Source organism: Eurosta solidaginis, chromosome 3, assembly GCF_040869045.1.
Source record: "Eurosta solidaginis isolate ZX-2024a chromosome 3, ASM4086904v1, whole genome shotgun sequence".
NCBI classification, from domain to species: Eukaryota; Metazoa; Arthropoda; class Insecta; order Diptera; family Tephritidae; genus Eurosta; species Eurosta solidaginis.
Window position 1 is genome coordinate 272,071,554 of NC_090321.1, and position 22,911 is coordinate 272,094,464.

At 39.6% G+C, this 22,911-nt stretch overlaps 1 protein-coding gene and 1 non-coding gene across 2 annotated transcripts; both read left to right on the forward strand.

The window, feature by feature from the left end:
• Nucleotides 1–5,211: 5,211 nt before the first annotated feature.
• Nucleotides 5,212–21,357, forward strand: LOC137247172 (23 kDa integral membrane protein-like). Its single transcript, XM_067778264.1, has 5 exons — nucleotides 5,212–5,412; nucleotides 20,439–20,630; nucleotides 20,689–20,850; nucleotides 20,908–21,111; nucleotides 21,189–21,357. The coding sequence occupies exons 1-5, from the start codon at nucleotides 5,353–5,355 to the stop codon at nucleotides 21,258–21,260; spliced, it is 690 nt and encodes a 229-aa protein (XP_067634365.1). The 5' UTR covers nucleotides 5,212–5,352; the 3' UTR covers nucleotides 21,261–21,357.
• On the forward strand, nucleotides 6,914–7,019 carry LOC137247335 (U6 spliceosomal RNA). The gene has a single exon (XR_010951808.1). It is a non-coding gene; the product is annotated as a U6 spliceosomal RNA (small nuclear RNA).
• Nucleotides 21,358–22,911: the final 1,554 nt, after the last annotated feature.

The following is a 22,911-nucleotide window of genomic DNA, read 5'->3' on the forward strand; positions in this document are numbered from 1 at the left end:
AAAAATATTTTAAACTTCTGAGGGACGACGGAACTTGACGATGAATGGAAACATTTTATATGAATTAAGCGGGGACTGCCCTCATTGCATGATTCAATCACAAGATATTTGCTCGGCTGACAAATTTTTTGACAATTGCAGCCATTTTGACCCAAAACGAGTTGACATTCGTTAATTGTGTTGTTTCTTTGCGATTTTTCGAAAAATATTAGTAGTAGAAATAGGAAGCAATCAGTTTACAAATATCCGTTAAGTACTGAACTGCTATTTTCTTAAAACAATTTTTTTTAATTTTATGATGAATTTATAACTATGCCATGATATGGCCGAACATAGGTAAGTTTATGAAAATACGGACACTAAGGAATCGTACACTTTCGTAAACCTATGAACATACGAAACCTAAACGAATTCGAAATTCATCGTTCAACGATAAAAACTACTAAAGGTACTTTTCTACTACAATTTTCGCTGAAGGGGATATAATTATTCCCTGTTTTCCTTACTACGTAAAAGCAACCCATCCAGATTTTTAAATTTGGGAGTGTCAAAGCTCTGTCATCATTGGAGAACAAACCGCTAGTAATTGAATCATGTATTATAATGTATAAATGTATGAAAACATTTATTTGAAGCAATTTTTTAATTTATAATTATTTAATAATTTGGGAAAAACTTAAACAACCTGACATCAGTACCAACAAGGCGACGGTTTCGATTATTCCTTGTAAATCTCTTTAAAGCCTTTTCTCACGGAAACATTTTTTTCCCAAATTATTAAAAAAAGGAAACAATTTTTTGATTGCAACGGTTCGCTGTAGTCTTAGCAAAGCTGTTCGACTTGTGTTCGGAAATAGTATCGGGCTAGTCAGGAGCACTATAGTGATTGGGGTTTGATAGAGATTTCGCCGCCTATTACAGTTCGCTCACAGGCAAAGTATTCCAACATATCTGAAAATACCCCGCAGAGTAGGTGACCGACGTGGATAACTCATTTTGTGACAAACTAGAAAATACCTGTGATCACTATGCACGACATGACAATCATGCCAAGTGGTGAAAGAAAGAATCATTGCCTTATGGTATTTAGAATCCAATATGTAACATCTCTTTTAGGGTCGAACGAATTTGCCGCAGCTCTAAACAAGGTTATCTATGGTACCAGGTTCCAGAATAATAAGATACACCAAGCTAATTGGTTGTCTTTTGATCAAAGAACAGAAAACTAAATTGATCGCATCGTGATCAGTGGCAGGCATATCACCAGTGTCCTGGCTGTACGCACTCTACAAGGTTCGTATGTCTATTAGGGGCATCAACTTGCGACATCCAAGATACGCATTCGCCTCTGTGCAGCAAAGAAAGTGATACAAGGAAGGAGAGTCTGCCGTTTTTAGAGACAGGCAGCTTATTACTCTCCACACGGCTCTCACATCTGCCCACCGAAAGCAAATATGTAACCTAGTTGTGTAAGCTTGTTTGCCACCTACTTCATGCCACCGCTGCGAACATTATAGTATTCCAACGAGCGCGGGAAAATAGCTGGTACGAAAAGGAATGTGAAGCCACCTAAGGCAAGAAGGACGCTGTCTTCAAGACTACACTGCGTATGGCAGCACCAACGCGTGGTATTTAAGAGCGTCATTGTGATACAAAGAGGAAAGAGAGATCTAGTTACTGCAAGTAGCTTTAGAGGCTGGATGATACAAATAATGCATGTAAAGTCTATCAAAGAATGGGATGGATTGAGATTTCAAGACCGGGCCAAATTTTTGCAGCCACAATATAGCGACCTGGTAGCCGAAATACCGCGAATGCTTTAAATATGCATGAAACAATTCCTCTTATAACTAGATAGAGAGGGATGTAAAAACCCCAATATACGTTCCACTATTCGACAACGACGAAGTGGGACGGCAATAACCCGGCATAAAGATAACAAAGCGCCGTGAAATGATGGACAACTATGCGATCATGCATTAACTCTAGTGCAAACTATAAAAGGAATTTAAGTGAACCCTGCCCAATTCACAAGAAAAGCGATACCGAAATCGCGTTAATTTCCGCTGAGTCAGCCTGTTCAATATTTAACAGAAGGTTGTATTCTTCTTCTTGTAGCAGTGCTTCGTCATCGAAGCTCTCTAACAGAAGTCCAAAGGTCCTTAAAGTTTCAATAGAGCTAGAGGTGTGGGATTCACATTACAGTCGAAAAGACGACTGGGACACATTACATGCAGGATATTTATTGCGTATGTAAGGAATTGATTCCAGATATGTAAGAGTTTAACATAAATCAGTAACCCAATCGAAGTTGTGCCAGAGTGGCACGAATCTCTCTGCGAAGTTTGCTTTCCTCAACTGCGAGTTTCGGGTATTTGATATGGAGAACGTCGTTCGCCGAGTATTTATCGGCATAGTAATTTTTAGACTATTTGTGGATGACTTATAGGAAATTTTTATGGTCTTTTTATTCAAATGTGTGGGTTCCTTTATGCCGTATATCTTCGTATTGCTAGCGGAGACGACTCTTTATGTACCTAGGAGGCGGGGCCTCTTTAATCAGATGTCGGTTAGGAGGCTCAGATTTCTGAGTATTCAGCAGAAACTGGTTTTTCAGCATTTCGTTTTTCACTTTTGAGGAAAGTATTCTCGCCTCACTGTGTAGACGATTTTTCCGGTGACATCGGAAGATATCCCGTGGCACCTCGGTGCTTTTACATGCCTTTAGTTTCTCCAGTGTTTTTCTTCTAAGCTCGTCCACGCCCGGACAAATGCTTTACATGTAGTGCGGCCACCGAGTGCCTTGAGGATTTTGTTACAGCTCTGAACTTTAGGTACAATTTCGGCTATATGCTGGCCAAAATGCGGCCATCGAGGGCCTTGAGGATTTTGTTACGGCTCTGAATTTTAGGTACAATTGCGGCTATATGCTCGCCAAAATGCAGGTCATGACCGAATGTCACACCCAGTATTTTTGGGTGCCAGACAATCGGTAGCATAATGCAATCGACGTGGATGTCCTATGTGGCCGGAATTTGCCACGTTCACGTCGGAAATAAGGTCGCCGAAGGTGTGGCCGGTGAATGTGTCGAGGTGAAACAATTGGGAACTCTAGAGCGATAGTTGCTAATTCTAAAACAAAGGTCTTCAATGGAAGCGCCAAGAAGTGTTGCCATTAGCATTTAGTCATCGGCGTTGGAAGCAATGGCAAACCCTTCTGGCGGGGAAGGGACACCACCCCTTGTTCAATTTTTCTTGGTTTGGTTCCTGAACTGGACCAATTCCCACCACACAAAAAGTTTGCGGTCCCCATTTTGAGACTACAAGGAAGTAACGTGCTGTGATTGACTATGACAAAGGCTTTTGATAAGTTTAGCGCTACGAGCACTGTTCTATGGTTGGGTTCTTACTGCTTTAGATGGTTTAGCAAGTTTACTTGGTTCTTTAACCTCTTTGGCGGGGATGGAATAGGAGTGGCGCTGTGTTTGAATTAATGTGCGCATCGTTCGGCTTGCATGGAATGCATTACATATTGCCGGCAACACTAAATCGCCGAATGCGATGGATAATTTTTTCTTTTGTGTTTAGTCGGATTTGAGAGGGACTTTATGATTAACCGTATTTTACCAACACTGGAAAAGAGGTTACAGTTCTTTTGATGTTCCTACCACTTCTCAGGCTTATGTTTATCTACAAGTTGTCTGATGAGCAGGTTTATGTCTCTGATTTGGGTGTCGCCAGGGTGTAGGTGCTTGGATTCCAACGTTAGCATCGGCTGCCAATTATCGTGCAGAACGACGTGTCATCTATTTTGTCTGCCAACAACCTAGCCCTGCTGTCAGCTTGAAGATCGTAATGTCCCAAATGGAGGACATTTAAATCGCCTATAATAATGCGACTTTCGCCAGTGAGCAGAGCACTGATATCAGGGTGACATTCACTGGAACAGCAAGTAACAGGCGGGATATAGATGTTGATGATTTCTAAATTCAAATCGCTTGATCGGACAGATGTTTCTTGACGCTCCAGAACAATGTCGATATGAAATATAATATAATGGACAGAGTAATGGGTGATAAATTCGAGTCAGCCTCCATTTCCTCTCGCGCGATCTTTTTTATGGACGTTGTAGCCGGAGAAGCAGTAAGCTTAGTTTCTTGTATCGTAGCTACCCTGATGTTGTGCCGCTTCAAGAATTCTACTATCTTCATAATCTTTCCAGTTAACCCGTTATAGTTTACCTGCGCTAAGCCTCAAACTAAGGACGCCCTAGGGCAGGAACAGATGCCGGAAAAAGGTGCCACAAAAGTTTTAACATTCGGTTTGATGAACCAATCTTTGAACGTGACACACTGATAAGAGCGTGATCCTCCTAAATAAATTCGCAAAGACAATTATCTGGGCCGGCGTTAAGTTCAACGACTCCCTGGAGCAAGAGAGTATGGAGGAGTGCCTTCGCAACAATCTGCTCCGAGGATGGCAATCTGTGGGAGGGACGCAACAAATTAAATGGGATGTAAGAATGCAAGAGGAGAAAAGAAGGTAGCGAAGCCAAAAAGTAGGAGATACGGGTAAGGAATGGTATACAACAGAAGGAAAAGTAAAAGAGAAAAGACGGCTTTAAAATCGACGAAGAGGTGATGTGTGCCAATTCTTTTCTGGCGGGTTTTTTCCAAGACTTGGCGTATAGTGAAAATCTGGTCGATGATAGATTTCACGGGGAACTTCAATCTTTCGCACAATACACTTGACAGGACCTTATATGTGATATAAAGGAGACTGATTCCACGATAGTTGGCGTAGATTGCAGGATTCACTTTCTTGTGGACTGGGCAGAGAACACGGTCTTGTTGTTTTTTAAGGTTATTACTATACTGACTTTGTTATAATTGGGTGGGGCGGACATTAATTCCATCATCATCCATTGCAGCGTCGGGTTCGTCATCTCTGGGCGGTGCATCGCTGTTGTCTCCATTTAGGAGAGCAGAGAAGTGTTCCCTCCATAATCTGGTTGTTTAAATACACATTGAAAAAATGGGCCTTACTAATATTTATTGATCTACTCCTAAAAATATTCAATTTTTTTTACAAAATATTCGACTGGAAAATGTATGTGTGTTATAAAAATGTTAAGCTGTGTTAGTATGATAAGGTTACTTAGCATGGAAGATAACAACAAAATACTTCCATATAAAAATGTTGAACTATTCGCTGACAGTATTGGGTGTGAGGCCTTTTGAAAAACATTCATTGCAAAACTTAGCCGGTAAAATTTAGTTGAAAATATATTGTGCTATAAATTAAAATCTACTAAGAAAGAGTTTAGCAAAAGAGGCGAAACAATAGCCAAAGATGGATTGTGGTGGAGTTTTTGTGAAATATGTGCTTTTCATATTTAATATTTTATTTGTAGTAAGTAAATTTGAAACAATTAATCATACATTTAATCTAGGGATGTAACGGATGTCCAATTTTATAGCATTTATGATTGCGAATACAAATATCGTGAATTAGAAATTGTTACTGTTTTACACGTTCTTTATATAATCGACGTTCTTTGTCCAGGAATTTTTGCTTTGAGTTCGAATGAGTGCGAATTATACATAGATACGTTGCGAACATTCGTAGGCTCTCTAACATTCATAGGTATGATTTGTAGATAATTACCAGACAGATAAGAGGCAACTCAAAAAACAAAAATAGAAAACTGCGATAATTTCCATGCATTTGCGGTGTAGTGCTTCGAAATATCTTCTTACGTTTTTCGGAAATATATGATTCATAATATTATTATGATAATAGATACATAGGTACGTTATTCGCAGAATAATTCGGCTGTTTATTCAAAAATATCTTCAAAGCTTCAGGTATTAGTTTTAACAAGTAAGGAAGGCTAAGTTCGGGTGTAACCGAACATTACATACTCAGCTGAGAGCTTTGGAGATAAAATAAGTGAAAATCACCAAGTAGTAAAATGAACCTAGGGTAACCCTGGAATGTGTTTGTATGACATGTGTATCAAATGGAAGCTATTAAAAAGTATTTTAAAAGGGAGTGGGCCTTAGTTCTATAGGTGGACGCCTCGTCGAGATATCGGCATAAAGGTGAACCAGGGGTGACTCTAGAATGTGTATGTACGATATGGGTATCAAATTAAAGGTATTAATGAGGGTTTTAAAAGGGAGTAGCCATTGGTTGTATATGTGAAGGCGTTTTCGAGATAACGACCAAAATGTGGACCAGGGTGACCCAGAACATCATCTGTCGGGTACCGCTAATTTAATTATACATATATGTAATATCACGAACAGTATTCCTGCAATGATTCCAAAGGCTTTTGATTTGGCACTGCAGAACTTTTTCATTTTCTTCTACTTGATATGGTAGGTGTCACACCCATTTTACAAAGTTTTTTCTAAAGTTATATTTTGCGTCAAAAACCCAATCCAATCACCATGTTTCATCCCTTTTTTCGGATTTGGTATAGAATTATGGCATTTTTTCATTTTTCGAAATTTTCGATATCGAAAAAGTGGGCGTGTTCATAGTCGAATTTTGCCCATTTTTAATACCAAGGTAAAGTGAGTTCAGAAAAGTACGTGAACTAAGTTTGGTAAAGCTCCCGAAAAGCTAGCTGATGAAGAAGTGATATTCAGAAACATGTCCTAGTAACCATCGCCGTTTGTAATCTTTACTATTTTTCTCTAATATAAAAAAGTTTGGTAAAAATATATCGATGTTTGCTCAAGTTATCGTGTTAACGGCCGAGCGGAAGGACAGACGGACGACTGTGTATAAAAACTGGACTCAACCGATTTCGCCCATTTTCGCAGAAAACAGCCATCTTCATAGAAGCTATGCCCATACCGAATTTCACAAGGATTGGTAAATTTTTGTTCGACTTATGGAATTGGTTCGCGCTTCGGCAGAACATGTACTAAAATTGGAACGATACAGAGTAGATTAGCATGGCCCTGCGCAAGGATGACACGCAAAATCGTGAAGCGTTCCACATTTTTTAAAAGAGATCTTAAGGCCACAATAGAGGTGGACCGTTGGCGCAGGGGTGCGCAAATGGCGGACGAGGCGATACATGTTCCAAGCGGAAATATTAGCCGCAACCAAAGCTGTAGAAACCCTGGAAGAGAATAGCTGAAGCTGAAACCGTGTTAACTTTTATATTGACAGTCAAGCAGCAATTAAGGCAATAATCTCGCATAGTGCAGCATCTAAATGCGTGTTAGAGTATAAGCAGTCTCTGGAGAGAATCGGGACAGGGATAAGCATACATCTATATTGCGTCCCAGGGAATAGATGGGAATGAAAAAGCGGACGAACTAGCTAAAAAGGGCGCATCCCTTGAAGCTTGCTCCGTTGACGTCCCAATTAGATTCGGTGAGATTAAGCGAAGGCGAGAGGTGCATATGATCGACCAAGGGGGAAAGGCGTGGGTTCAAGCGCGGGGCTGTAAAGTGTCGAAGATTATGTGTAGGTCTTACAACCTTAGACTAACACAGTTGCTTCTGTCATTAAAAAGAGAGCACTGTAGACTAATGACGGGTATTCTGACTGGACACTGCCTTCTGCCGTCAGATGCCTTTAAATTAGGCTTGGTCAGTGATAGCAGATGTAGGAAGTGCGGGCTGGAGGAGGAAACGATCGAGCACGTTCTGTGCTGGTGCCCTGCACTTGCCAGGCAAGACTCCTGCTATTAGGAGTGATACAGCTGTCAGATCTAGAAGCAGCAAGTGGCTTAAGTCCTAGGAAGCTTCTAGTATTTGCCAAGAGGACGGAGGTATTTTATAACATAGGTCCTGGTTTTTGATAGGGTATTTCAGTTTGGTCGTTAAAACAAACTTCTGGTAACACTACGGACTCAATAAGTCTATGTGAAGTCCTCATGGACCGGCCAGTTCAACCTAACCTAACCTATGGAATTAAAAGTATTCTAGACAAATTAATTGAAAAAGGGCGGAGCCCTTATAGCACCATATCATTACTGGATATGAATGTTGACATAATTTTCTTATATACTGTAAAGATATTAAATTTTTTGTTAAAATTTGACTTTTAACTTTTTTTTTTTTTAAAGGGGGCGTCATCCGATTTTGCAAATTTTTATTTAGCACACATCATGATATCCTCAACGACTGCCAAATTACAGCTTGCAAAAGTTTTAAATTACCTTCTTATAAAAGTAGGCGGTGCCACTGCCCATTGTACAAAATTTTACTAATTTTCTATTCTGCGTCATATCACATCAACCCACCTACGAAGTTTTATCGCTTTATCCGTCTTTGGTAATAAATTATCGAACTTTTTCGGTTTTTCGAAATTTTCGATATCGAAAATGTGGGCGTGGTTATAGTCCGATTTCGTTCATTTTAAATAGCGATCTTAGATGAGTGCCCATGAACCTACATACCAAGTTTCATTAATATACCTAAAAATTTACACAAGTTATCGTGTTTACGGACAGACAGACGGACGGACGGATATGGCAAAATGAATTTCTTTTTTCGCCCGGATGATTTTGATATATATAAGTCTATATCAATATGGATTAGTTTATGCCGTTACGGGGTACCCTTATGCGAACAAAGTTAATAAACTCTGTGAGCTCTGTTCAGCTGAGTATAAAAACCAAAAATTGGTGAAATTCTAATCTTATCTTTTTAAAGTAAATTTATATTATTGATTGTAAAGTGCTAATTTCTTATCAAAAGGCAATCTACATACCTGCAAATACTCTATACTAATTGGACTTATTTTTGAATATATTTTTTGTTTGTGTAGAAAAGGTAAATGCAGAAGAGAAATAATATAACTCGTGAAAAACTTAATCTATATATATAAAAATGAAAAGATGTTCGTTCCTGTCCATGTTTTGGAGCCGATACGAGGCCAATTTTATTCGTTCTTTATTCATATTATAGGGATTTCTAGAGCCTTGAGATATAGGTCAAAACGTGGACCCGGATAACCCTACGATGTGTTTGCATAATATGGGTATCACATGGAAGCTTCTGATGAGGACTTTAATATGGGGTACTTTTTGTACCCCTAGCTGACTAGGGTCTCGTGATATAGGCCAAAGTGTGGATCCGAGTACCCCAAGAATGTGTTTGTACAATATGGATATGAAATGAAAGCTGTTGATGAGTGCTTTGGTATATGATACTTTTTCGTACCCCTGGGTGACTATGGTCTCGAGATATAGGCCAAAACGTGGACCCAGATACCCCTTGAATGTGTTTATACAATATGGATATCAAATGAAAGCTGTTGATGAGTTCTTTAGCAGAGGGTAATTTTCATACATCTGGGTGACTAGGGTCTCAAAATATTTCCCAAAACGTGGACCAGAATAACCTTAGGATATGTTTTTACATTATGGGTATCAATATTCTTACTTACTTACTTAATTGGCACTTAACCGTCTAAACGGTTATGGCCGTCCAACAAGGCGCGCCAGTCGCTTCTTCGCTCCGCCAACCGGCGCCAATTGGTCACACCAAGGGAGTTTAAATCGTTTTCCACCTGGTCCTTCCAACGGAGTGGGGGCCGCCCTCTACCTCTGCTTCCATAGGCGGGTTCCGATAGAAACACTTTCTTGGCCGGAGCATAATCTTTCATTCGCATAACATGGCCTAGCCAGCGCAGCCGCTGCGTTTTAATTCGCTGGATTATGTTGATGTCTGCGTATAGCTCGCACAGCTCATCATTAAATCTTCTTCGGTACTCGCCATCGCCAACGCGTAGAGGTCCATAAATCTTTCGAAGAACTTTGCTCTCGAACACTCCCAAAGCCGCTTCATCTGCTGTTGTCATGGTCCATGCTTCTGCCCCATATAGCAGGACGGGTACGATAAGTGACTTGTAGAGTATGATTTTCGTTCGCCGAGAGAGGACTTTACTTTTCAATTGCCTACCTAGTCCAAAGTAGCATTTATTAACAAGATTGATTCTTCACTGGATTTCAGTGCTGATGTTTTTGCTAGTGTTGATGCTGGTTCCCAAATAAACGAAGTCTTTTACTATTTCGAAATTATGGCTGCCAACAGTAGCGTGGTTGCCAAGGCGCATATGCGCTGACTCTTTGCTCGATGACAGCAGGTACTTCGTTTTGTCCTCATTCACCATCAAACCCATCTTTACCGCTTCTTTTTCCAGCTTGGAGTAAGCAGAACTAACAGCGCGGGTGTTTAGGCCGATGATATCAATGTCATCAGCATATGCCAGTAATTGCACGCTTTTATAGTATATTGTTCCAGTGCGGTTAAGTTCTGCAGCTAGTATAATTTTCTCCAGCATCAAATTAAAGAAATCGCACGATAGGGGGTCACCCTGTCTGAAACCTCGTTTAGTTTCGAACGGCTCGGAGAGGTCCTTCCCAATTCTGACTGAGCTGATGGTGTTGCTCAACGTCATTTTGCACAGCCGTATAAGTTTTGCGGGGAAACCAAATTCAGACATAGCGGCATATAGGCAGCTCCTTTTCGTGCTGTCGAAGGCGGCTTTAAAGTCGACGAAGAGGTGATGTGTGTCGATTCTCTTTTCACGGGTTTTTTCCAAGATTTGGCGCATTGTGAAAATCTGGTCGATGGTAGATTTACCAGGTCTGAAGCCGCACTGATAAGGTCCAATCAGCCGGTTCACGGTGGGCTTCAATCTTTCGCACAATACACTTGAAAGGACCTTATATGCGATATTAAGAAGGCTGATTCCACGATAGTTGGTGCATTTTGCAGTATCCCCCTTCTTGTGGGCTGGGCAAAGAACACTTAGATTAGAGGTATCAATATTCACATATGATAATAATAATCTCACAAATGTGATTTTTTTTATCCAGGCGCAGAAACGAATAAAAAGGTTAGCGCTATGAATTATTATTCATACCGATTAATGATTCGTGAAAATGAAGAATCCCATATCCATACCATCCTTCATATACATACCCATACCCACCCATACCTTACATCTTACTCTTACATCATATATCCGCCATATCCATACCATCCTCCATATACATACCCATACCCACCCATACCTTACATCTTACATCTTATATCTTACATCTTACATCTTACACTTACATCTTACTATCAAAATTCCCCCATACCGTGAACAAAGATGTTTACATATCAAAAATATTCACATATGATAATAATAATCTCACAAATGTGATTTTTTTGTTATCCAGGCGCGGAAACGAATAAAAAAGTTAGCGCTATGAATTATTATTCATATCGATTAATGATTCGTGAAAATGAAGAATCTCACATTCTGAAATGCAGAAGATTGTTCCACCAATTTGTCGTAGATATGAATACAGAAATTGAGACCGAGCGCTTTAACTATATCAAATTCAACCAGACTAAGTTACGGTCCGAGGAATACATTCACCTACGGGATGCAGTGAATAACGATGGAAATGTGAATGACATCGGTAGAATGATCATATTACCAGCAACATATACTGGTAGCCCGCGACACATGCATGAATATGCACAATATGCCATGGCGTATGTTCGCGCTTATGGACGGCCGGATCTGTTTATTACTTTTACATGCAATCCGCAATGGAGTGAAATTAAAGACCATTTGTTTCCTGGCCAATCCCCAATTGATCGACACGACATAACTGCACGTATTTTCAAACTAAAACTAAAATAACTTATGGACTTTATTGTCAAACATAGAGTGTTTGGAGAGGTGCGTTTTTATATGTATTCCGTTGAATGACAAAAGCGGGGATTACCGCACGCACACATTTTGATTTGGTTGGTTCACAAAATTACACGGGATCAAATTGATAGTGTGATATCAACTGAAATACCGGATCAAACGATTGATCCAGATTTGATCGAATTCGTCACAAAAATTAAGATACATGGACCTTGCGGTGCATTGAATGTGAACTCTCCGTGCATGATTGATGCTCGAAGCGATACCCACGAGCATTAATTTCGGATACGGTCACAGGTGACGATGGATATCCGGCATATCGTCGTCCATCCACTGATGACAATGGTAAATCAACGATAATTAAGATGGGAAATCAAAATATTGAAGTTGACAATCGTTGGATTGTTCCATATTGCCATTGTTGTCCGAAACATTCAAAGCGCATATTAACGTGGAATACTGTAATTCCGCTAAATCAATTAAATACATTTGCAAATATTTAAATAAAGGAAGCGATATGGCTGTATTCGGTGCAGTCCAAAATGACACCGACGAGATTAAAAAATATCAAATGGGGCGTTATATAAGCAGTAACGAAGCGATATGGCGAATTTTTTCATTCCCAATACACGAAAGACATCCAACAGTCGTTCATTTAGCGGTTCACCTTGAAATGGCCAATGCGTTTATTTTACTCCTGAAAATGCAGCGCTTAGAGCAACAAGTGCACCGTCTACAACTTTAACTGCCTTTTTTTTCATTTATGTCAATCGGACGATTTTGCAAGAACATTGCTATATGCAGTTCATCCAAATAATGCTGAGTGTTTTTACTTGCGATTGTTGTTAATTAATGTTCGTGGCCCAACATCATTCCAAGCTTTAAGAACAATTAATGGAGAATTGTGCGCTACATATCGTGAAGCATGTTAACAATTAAATTTGTTGGAGGATGATAAGCATTGGGAAGATGCGCTTGCCGTTTCAGCTCTAATAGCCAGTCCACATTAAATAAGAACATTATTTTCGATAATAATTGCAATGTGCTACCCATCTAATCCATTGGAATAATGGAATAATTTCAAAGATTATATGGCAGATGATATTTTAAACCATATCCGTCGAAATACTGCAAATTATGAGTTGGAATTCACATTGGAAATTTACAATGAAGCATTGCTAAGGATTGGACATTTGTTTGTCGATGTCAAACAAATCGTTAGAACAATTGGGCATGCCAGCAGCAATTCGTCCAATGCATGATATGTTCAATCGAGAACTGGAGGGTGAATACCGTTATGATTGTAATGAACTAAAACATTTGTAACATTAAATTTAACGAAATTGAATGACCAACAGCAACATGTTTATGATACAATTATGAATAATGTTAGCCATGGAACTGGTGGATTGTTTTTCTTGGGTGCTCCAGGGGGAACCGGCAAGACCTTTTTTATTTCATTGATATTAGCAACAATTCGATCAGACAATAACGTTGCATTTGCACTCGCTTCTTCCGGAATTGCGGCTACATTACTGGAAGGCGGTCGCACAGCACATTCTGCATTAAAGTTGCCTTTGAATATGCAGGTAAATGAAACACCAACATGTAGTATTTCGAAAACATCTGGAATGGCAAAAGTTCTTAAAGTATGTAAGCTCATCGTATGGAACGTGTGTACTATGGCACACAAGAAATCATTGAAAGCACTTGATAGAACTTTGAAAGATCTACGAGGAATCCAAACAGTCTTTGGAGGTGCCATAATTTTATTGGCTGGATATTTCAGGAAAACATTACCTGTGATCCCAAAATCGACGGCTGCAGATGTAATCAATGCATGTTTAAAATCATCGTATTTATGGAGACATGTAAACACGCTTACACTTACTACAAACGTACGTGTTCAGCTACAAAACGATTCGCCAGCAGCTGAATTTTCACAGCAATTACTGAAAATCGGAAATGGCCTGTCTGTGGATCCAAAAGGAATGATTACATTGCCTAACAATTTGTGCACTTTTTCACAGTCTAAAGAGGCATTGATACAGAGTGTATTTCAAAACATAGTTCAACATTACAAAAACTATGATTGGCCCAGCGAAAGAGCAATTTTATCTGGGAAAAATAAAGACGTCAATGATATAAATGCAGCTATTCTGGATCAAATACCTGGTGACATAGTTGTATATAAGCCAATGGACACTATTACTGATCAAGATGATGTCGTAAATTATCCAACTGAATTCTTAAACTCACTCGATTTGCCAGGCCTACCACCTCATAATTTACGATTATAAATTGGAGCACCGATTATTATGCTGCGCAACATTACTGTGTCAAAATTTTAAGTGGGGTTAACCCTCGGCAGTGTTTGGCAAGCGCTCCGGGTGTATTTCTGCCATGAAAAGCTGTCAGTGAAAACTCATCTGCCTTGCAGATGCCGTTCGGAGTCGACATAAAACATGTAGGTCCCGTCCGGCCAATTTGTAGGGAAAATCAAGAGGAGCACGACGCAAATTGGAAGATAAGCTCGGCCTTATATCTCTTCGGAGGGTATCGCGCCTTACATTTATTTATTTTTAACATTACTGTGCCACGGCTTTGCAATGGTACCAGACTCGCTGCGAAGAAGCTAATGAATGGGTAACGTTATCGAAGCAACAATTTTGAAAGGGAAGTACAAAGGAGAAGTCCTTTTGATACCCAGAATTCCACTGATTCCGACGGATTTACCATTCGATTTCAAACGTTTTATAATTTATTTAATAATTTGGGAACATTTTAAACAACATGACATCAGGACGGACAAGGCGACAGCTGTTTCGATTATAACTTGTAAATCTCTTTAAAGCCTTTTCTCCCGGGAGTGGGAGTCGAACCCGCACTCCTACGATAGTTGAAATGGTTACAAACGCATTCAGCTACGTCATGCCTTAGTTGTTGTAAAGTTTTTCCCATACCAACAAGCATAGCTTTGATACGAAGTATGCAATGTGTAAAAGATTAAAATATGCAAAAGAAGGCAATTGGGAAAAACTTTACAACAATTAAGGCATGACTTAGCTGAATGCGTTTGTAACCATTTCAACTATCATAGGAGTGCGGGTTCGACTCCCACTCCCGGGAGAAAAGGATTTGAAGAGATTTACAAGGTATAATCGAAACAGCTGTCGCCTTGTCCGTCCTTATGTAAACCATTGTTGTTGCATTTGTATGTTAAATCTCTATCCGTATCTGGTTCATGTACCATTAGAATACGAGGAATGATAACGCCATAGTCATAACCATATTTTTACTTATCCATATCAATTGACATCAGTTATTTGTGCCTTAACCTGAAAATCGTGCAATTTTCATAAAAATGAAGAAAACGCAAGAAATTACAAACATATATCACAAATAATAAGTCTCAAAAAGTAAATAAATTCATAAACTCGAATATTTTTAGGTTATGGCCGTATCGAAAAACCAAAAACCAATTGGTTGGCTATGGTGAGGTTATGGATATAGATTCGCCTTTCAATTAAAAGCCACGTCACATAGGCAGTTTTTCATATAGATGGCTTTAACTTAATCTTATGCATTACTACTCGTAATGTAGATTGCACGTATTTTTATGGAGAACGGTAGATTGAGCGACCCTGGCGCCATCTGACATGAAAAGTAGCCAACTACCAACTTTTGTGACAAGTAAAGCATAAGAAGAAGAATTGGACATTTGCTTTTGCTAAGGGTGCTTCCACAGTTTGCAACTGAAATTATTTTTCCCACTCGTTGGTACTTTTCCAACATTTTTCACAGTTAAAACTGCAATTCAACAAATGAATAGAACACAAAAAATTTTACCAAATATTTTTCTTGTATAGTGAGAATATTTATATAACAGTGCTTACCGAAATTTAGTATGTGAATAGGGAAGACGAAATAAACTTCAATCGCGAAGTCTGAAGTTCCTTTATATTTAAAAACGCAACATCTTAACTCTTAAGCCATAACTGACATATTGTTGTACCCAGGCGTGGTATGGAAAATAATCAAGAAAAAGCAATCAGCAATTGGGATAGCAACAAAGGGTGCTGAATTCGGAAATGGGTGTTTCCTCAGAAGTGTCAGCCAAGAGGAAAAAAGTAAACGGTCGGAAAATTTTATAGATGTCAATTGAAACCCGCATATGTTGTCCTCTGCGACGCAAAATATTCACCCAATTTTGTGGCTAATATAGAAGATATTAAAGGCTAATCAATCTTAACTTAGTATTACGAATTTTTTTGGATAGGCTTTAAGAAATCGTCCATAATATAGTTATGAACATAATATCTAGCCGTATAGAAAGCTCCATAGTCAGGCGGTCTTGAAATGAGTAAAATCTCACAGCACTTCATCAAAAAGTGCCCTTTACGCCGGGCCATATTGAGTTGTCGGTCGTAAGGGGAAAGCAGGTAACGAAAGGGCGAGTTGGCAAAGAAGAGTGGTGCAGGAGGGTAGATGTCTCAATCCGCTTGGGAGAAATCAAAAGGATTCGAATGAGGCTGCAAAACGAGACTTACAAAGTTGCTCATATCTCTTGAAAGAGAATACATAACATCAGATGTTGGAAGTGCGGAATGTAGGAGGAAATGGTTGAGCACGTGAGGTGTTCTCCTTGAGGGATTCAAGGCGTTGATAAGCGCAATAAATAGCTTTATAGCTGCAGAGCCTCCACAACCTAATTGTTAACCTCACCTACACGAGGGGAATCCTGTTACAAAAATTAATATATCATATACATATTTAGCAGGCGACTCCAAGTTCTTCATGGGACTAGGGATAGCGGGGCGATATGGCTTAGAAGGTTTAATGTGTACTTTAATGGTGCTTTGTTGCCGGAACATACCAGATCTTTATTCGGAAAAGGACCATCAACATCGATAACATTCTCCAAAAACTTCGGGGAGCGTCTTTATAGTTAATACAACAACAACAGGTGTTCATGTCTTACGCTCCCGAGGTCAAGGCAGCAAAGTTTCCAGATCTAGAGCGGGCTATTAAGCTAGGCTCTAGAATCCTTCTAGTATTTGTCAAGAGGACGGAGTTTTTTATAACGTAAGTCCTAGTACCTAATTGGGACTTTACCGTTTGCTTGTCAAACAAATTACGGTAGGACTATGGACACTTTCAGTCTACGTGAGTTTATAATTGACTGGCCAGCTCAACCTAACCTAAGTTAGCTTTTTATCTTAACTAAAATATAAAAATACGCTTGGCGTAGTTCAGCCTTATAAATTGTAGAACCACACGATTTTATCCGAGTTCGAGGCTGCAATTCCTTTACTAAAGAGTCCACTTTAATTTGTTTGTGTAACTAGTCGTGATGGTAGGGAGAGGATGACAAAGTCGCAAGTTCAAGATAAGGGGAAGGGAAACGAGGAAGTCTGCTGATGTCAGCTTGATGCTAAATCCATCCAGGGAAATGGTTAATCTGTCCACGGGTACCCTTAATGATCGGTGCGTACTTAAATGATGAAAGGTCGGCGCCTAAATGGTGAAATAAATGCCTGAAATAGTTGATTGGTGCCAACATTATTCGAGGAGATAAACCAGTTAGCCTATGTCCAAATCAACTAGTGGACCGGTGAAAAGTGAAATAATGTCCAATATAAGTAAAGGGTGAATTGATTAAACCAAAAAATATTCTGTGGAAGTGGTAATAGCACCAGTGGCTTGGAGATGAAGGAAATATTAACCCTAGGCTACATTCAATCTCAGTCCACCGAAACACTAAAAATATTTGGTTACCGAAGGCCGAATTATCTTCCAATGTGCGTCGTGCTACTTTGTCGTTTTTCCCAAAAATTGGCGGATCTACATAATTTGTGCCGATTTTAAACATGGCAGAAATACACTCGAGAATTGCCAAAACAGTGGCAAGTATTCTTAAGTAATTTCATATTGGAAGGTGCTCCGCCTTCTCAGCACTCGAAAGATTGCGACTGGCGACGTACAAGTGAACACCTAACATCGTCTAAATATATCCCTTTTTACCAACGTCTTGGTTAAGATGTTGTTGGATTTCTATCTTTTGTCTATCGTTTTCTTCTTCGAGTCTCAATGTGATATACTGCTAGCTACTTAAAAATTACCAAATAGCAGGATCCACCCAAGGATAAGGGCCTGCTCTTTCCTTTCCTTCTTCTTCTGTTTTTAGCGATAAAAAGACTCTCCGAAGGGGAGAGTTATTGATGTTGATGGTCCTTTGCCGGATATAGATCAAATAGGTCCCGATACAAGCATCATTAAGATAATAGTCAGAACATCTCGCGAACAATTTACATTGATCCTCCTATCTTTCGATTTCGGCTATTAGGTGCTGAAACCGCTCGGGCTGAGCACAGAAACTTTTCCATTCAAACGATCCTTATGGGAAGTCGCTTGGCGCCATTTTACTTCTTGTTTTTGAGACCCGCAGCAATATTCAGCTACGTCTAGGTCCTTCTGTCTCCAAGGTTCCTTTCTACCTGAACTGCTTCTAGCATGTAATGTCCTTGAGACCCATCCTGACGTGCAGATAAATTCTGCACGTGCATGCTCACAGTCCTCTAGAATGTTCTGTCCCTTAGGTTAGAAATAAAGTCTCAGTATCAAATATGAACATTTCCTCTCTGCGAATAAGAAGGAGTGATTGTTGTTGTGTTAACAGTGGTTCGCCCCATTCAATAGATGCGACCAATCACAAATTGTCATCAATGTCATCTAACGAGAGTGCAAGGAAACTAGGAGTTTCAACAGGGTTGGACTGTTAGGAAATTGCCGTTAGTTACGTATGTCGGGGCTGATTCTGGACAAGTAAGAGTTTAACCTGTTACAGTATCCAGGACGAAGTTGGGCCAGGGTGATTCGCGTCCCCCTTGGTAGTATGTTTTCTTCATCTGCAAGCGCTGGATAATGTATATTAAAATCGGGATTCTCCGGGCGTGACCTTGCAAAGGTGTTTGTCGATTCTGCTTATCTGTATCAAACGGCTGCGTAGGAGGGTGCTGGATCTCACCATAGAGCTTACGGAGGCGGGGCTAGATCAAGCAGTTGTTTGCTAGGGTGTCTTGGCTTGTGACAATTTAGCAAAAACTGTTTGTTTTTTAGCATTTTGTTATGCTATTAAATGTTGAGCTCTTTTGCTTCACTATGCAGATGATGTTCAGGGATCTTAAGAAGACAGGAGAGAGTGGTTGTTGTTGTTGTTGTTGTAGCAATGCTCGCCCCACCTAATAGCCGCGACCGATCACAAATTGTCATCAATATCCTCTAACGGGAGTCCAAGGAAACTTGCCGTTTCAACAGGGGTGGACCATAAGGAAAGGGGTGTTAGAGGCGTTGGTTCCACATTACAATTAAAGAGATGGTTGGTGTCATGTGGGGACACATTGCAAGCAGGGCATACATTTTGTATGTCGGGGTTGATTCTGGATAGGTAAGAGTTTAACCTGTTACAGTATCCAGAACGAAGTTGAGCAAGAGTGACACGCGTTTCCCTGGGGAGTATGCGTTCCTCTTCTGCGTGTTCTGGATATTTTTCTTCAAGTACAGGATTCACCGGGAAATTCCCGACATAAAGGTCCGACGCCTGTCTATGGAGTTCACCAAGGACCTGCTTGTGTTTTTCCGCTTTATACGGCTGGGCTCTCAGGTGCCGTATTTCCTCAAAATGCTTACGGAGATGACTCCTTAGGCCCCTAGGCGGTGCTGGTTCGTCAATCAGATGTCTGTTGGGATGCCCAGGTTTCTGGGTATTCAACAGAAACTGTTTGGTCAGCATCTCATTTCTCTCCCTGATGGGGAGTATTCTCGCCTCATTATGCAGATGGTGTTCTGGGGACATAAGAAGACAGCCCGTGGCGATTCTGAGAGCAGTATTTTGGCAGGCCTGTAGTTTCTTCCAGTGGGTGGTTTTTAGGCTTGGCGACCATATGGGTGACGCGTAGCACGTAATCGGCTGGCTAATTGCTTTGTATGTGGTCAAGAGCGTTTCTTTATCTTTTCCCCAGGTACTGCCAGCAAGGGATTTGAGGATTTTATTACGGCTCTGAATTCTTGGAACAATTGCGGTTGCGTGCGCACCAAAATGTAGATCCTGATCAAACGTCACACCCAAGATTTTGGGGTGTAGGACAGTCGGTAGCGTAGTGCCATCGACGTGGATGTTCAATATGGTCGACATTTGGGGCGTCCATGTTGTAAATAAGGTCGCGGAAGATTTAGTCGGTGACAATGCCAGGTTTCGTGAGGCGAAAAAACTGGAGAGATCAGGGAGATAGCCGTTTATTTTATTGCATAGCTCATCGATCTTTGGGCCTGGGCCTGTGGCCATTATTGTGCAGTCATCGGCGTAGGAAACGATTGTGACTCCTTCCGGTGGTGAAGGTAGCTTAGATATGTAGAAATTAAACAAAAGCGGGGATAGGACACCACCCTGTGGCACCCCTTGTTTAATTCTCCTTTGTTTTGATGTTTCGTTTCTGAATTGCACCGATGCCTGCCGACCACCCAGATAATTTGCGGTCCACCTTTTAAGACATGGGGGAAGGGTGGACCCTTCCAGGTCTTGCAGTAACGAGCCATGGTTGACCGTATCAAAAGCTTTTGATAGGTCTAACGCTACGAGTACTGTTCTATGGTGGGGATATTGAGGAGAGAGTGGTACTCCCACTGAGTGCATTTAAATAGCTACATAAATAATTTTTAGTATAATAACGTTTTACTCTTTTTCTGAACAGGTGTGTGGTATCCTTATAATCGTCTTTGGTTCAATATTAGTGTCTCGCATCTCGGATGTTGCAAGCGTAGCGCAAACCTTCGAATCGAATAGCATTCCCATAGTCATACTAGTTTTGGGATGTGTGATCTTCATTATATCCTTCTTGGGCTGTTGTGGCGCCATACGTGAGGATACCTGTTGTACAATGACGGTAATTAAAAAATACAAAAATTAATTTTGTGCCAATATAAGTAAATATTTCTTTGCAGTATTCAGTGTTTGTGCTAGTTCTTTTTCTAGCGCAATTTGCGTTGATTATACTTGTGTGGACAAAAGGTCCTCAATTCCTCAATTACATGGATAAAGTTGTAGCTAAAATATGGCAGGAACATAATAAGGATCCAGAAGTAATGAATAGTCTGCAATTGACGGTAAGCGTAAAGTGACTTTATTTTGTTTGTAATTCATTGACTTGAGTTCACTTGCAGTTCAATTGTTGTGGTCAAAATGGTTCCACTGATTACACATTCAATTTGGAACCGATTCCAAATTCGTGTTGCGGTGCACAGGCCACATCTTGTAATATGGTGGAAGCAATGAAGAAGCCTGGCTGCGCGCAAGCATTCAATTCATTTTGGAAAAATAGTATAAATATAATAATGTATGCCGGTTTCGCTGTTGCAGCAGTTGAGGTAGCATATAAATGATTATAGATATATGTACGAGTATACTTAGTCGACTGTTTTTTTCTTGTCTTAATTTTATTTAGTTGGTTGCCTTCATTTTCGCTTGCTGTTTGGCTAATCAAGTGCGCAACACAATAAGGAGATCTAACTATTAAGATAAAATCGACATTTTAAAAGTATATATTTATATGTACATACCACTTAAAAATCTTCCACTAGTGATGTTACAAACTTATATTTTATTTACGTAGATGCATTCGTATTTGATTTAAACACATGGAAACATGGAGTGAATTCATTTAATATGTAGTTAATAAATTTTCATAATACAAGTTCAAGTAAAAATTACTTCAAAAAGAACAATTAACTATTTAGAACAAAAGCTACAATACCCGCGCGGATGCGGAAACTAAAACGAATCTACTTTAATACGTTCCACAAGACTGTTATGGCACCACTTGTTAAAGTTTCCGGAAGGTGGCATTACTGGTATTTATGATCCACTCAACAGTTGCTCAACGTGTTTCTTTGGCCAAAGGTGACTTGATAGGAAACTCTCTAATTCTTTGTGCTCTCCCGAGGGATTTATCTCAAATTTGTGCTGGCAACAATCACCGATTAATCCCTTGCTCTAGCTGAAGCGGGTGCCAGAACAAAAAATGTGCCAGATAAAACGAAAAACGGGCCAAAATTTTCGGTAAACTTTAGTTTGGCCCACAACGCTAGAAATGCGTTCAAAAATTATGTGAAAAAAAATAAAAATACTTCTTTTAGTGTAAATATTATTAATTCGAAGGGAGGCGGGGCGGGGTAAATATTATTTCTCATTCAAAAGTTATCACTAAAAACAGGTTTTATAAATATGAAGTCCCGATGCAACCAGTCCATTTTGATCACAGAACCCGGAACGTCAGATATGTAAAATAAGCCTTATCCATTAAATAAAGTAAACTATTATATCCTAGGTCCGATTTACTCAAATTTCAAACGAATATTTAGTTGTCAATGTGAGTTAAATGCGTTACAATATTTGACTAATTAATTTAATCAAAATGTAAATTTTATTTAGATTTGTTTATATTTAACTCTAACTAGTCGTATTATTGTAAAATAAGTTTACAGAAATGGATATTTTTCGACTATCATTTTATTTAATGATTGAAACTAAAAAATCGCCGAAATGTATGTCAAAAATCCCCATATTCAGATCTATTAATTTTTGTTTGGAGTGGCATCATTGACAAAAATGTGCATTTTGAGAGCGCTCTCTCGAAACATAGAGTAGCAAATCCATTCATCTATGCTTCGGCTATCTGACAGTTGTTTGGCGTGTGATAACTTCTGCATAAAAGCCAAAATTACAAATAGAATGGATTACCCGATTTGTAATTGACTATCGCTGTCTCATTCTGTATCTCTTTCTATCACCCGATGAAGATAGCCGATCCCATTGTAAAGGCAAAAAGGATAGATATAATAATATCCTCTTAGGTAAAGGTCTACAAGTAAGACAAGAGGATAGATATAATAAGAGCCGTCACTCGTTATTTTTTAGGCATTTACTCGATGTAAACTGTGAGGTAGTCGCTACTTTTATTTTATGAGGGACATTTTTGAATTGCCTCCCATTTATCCATGCGGTGTTGACACTTTATGCAAACGTGGTTTTTGGAAAGAGAATTAAATAATTAATTAAATACAGTCGGAAAAATAAACAAAAATACTCCATTAAAATGTATGGAAGTCATTTATAAACATCTCGCAAAAAAAAGTAGCGACTACCTCACAGTTTACATCGAGTAAATG

What these genes read in the sequence shown, in the direction of transcription:
- LOC137247172 (XM_067778264.1), top strand. Translation starts at nt 5,353, where the DNA reads ATGGATTGTGGTGGAGTTTTTGTGAAATATGTGCTTTTCATATTTAAT. An exon ending in ATACCTGTTGTACAATGACG is followed by an intron (nt 20,631 to 20,688) that starts GTAATTAAAAAA and finishes ATTTCTTTGCAG; the next exon opens with TATTCAGTGTTTGTGCTAGT. An exon ending in TGAATAGTCTGCAATTGACG is followed by an intron (nt 20,851 to 20,907) that starts GTAAGCGTAAAG and finishes GTTCACTTGCAG; the next exon opens with TTCAATTGTTGTGGTCAAAA.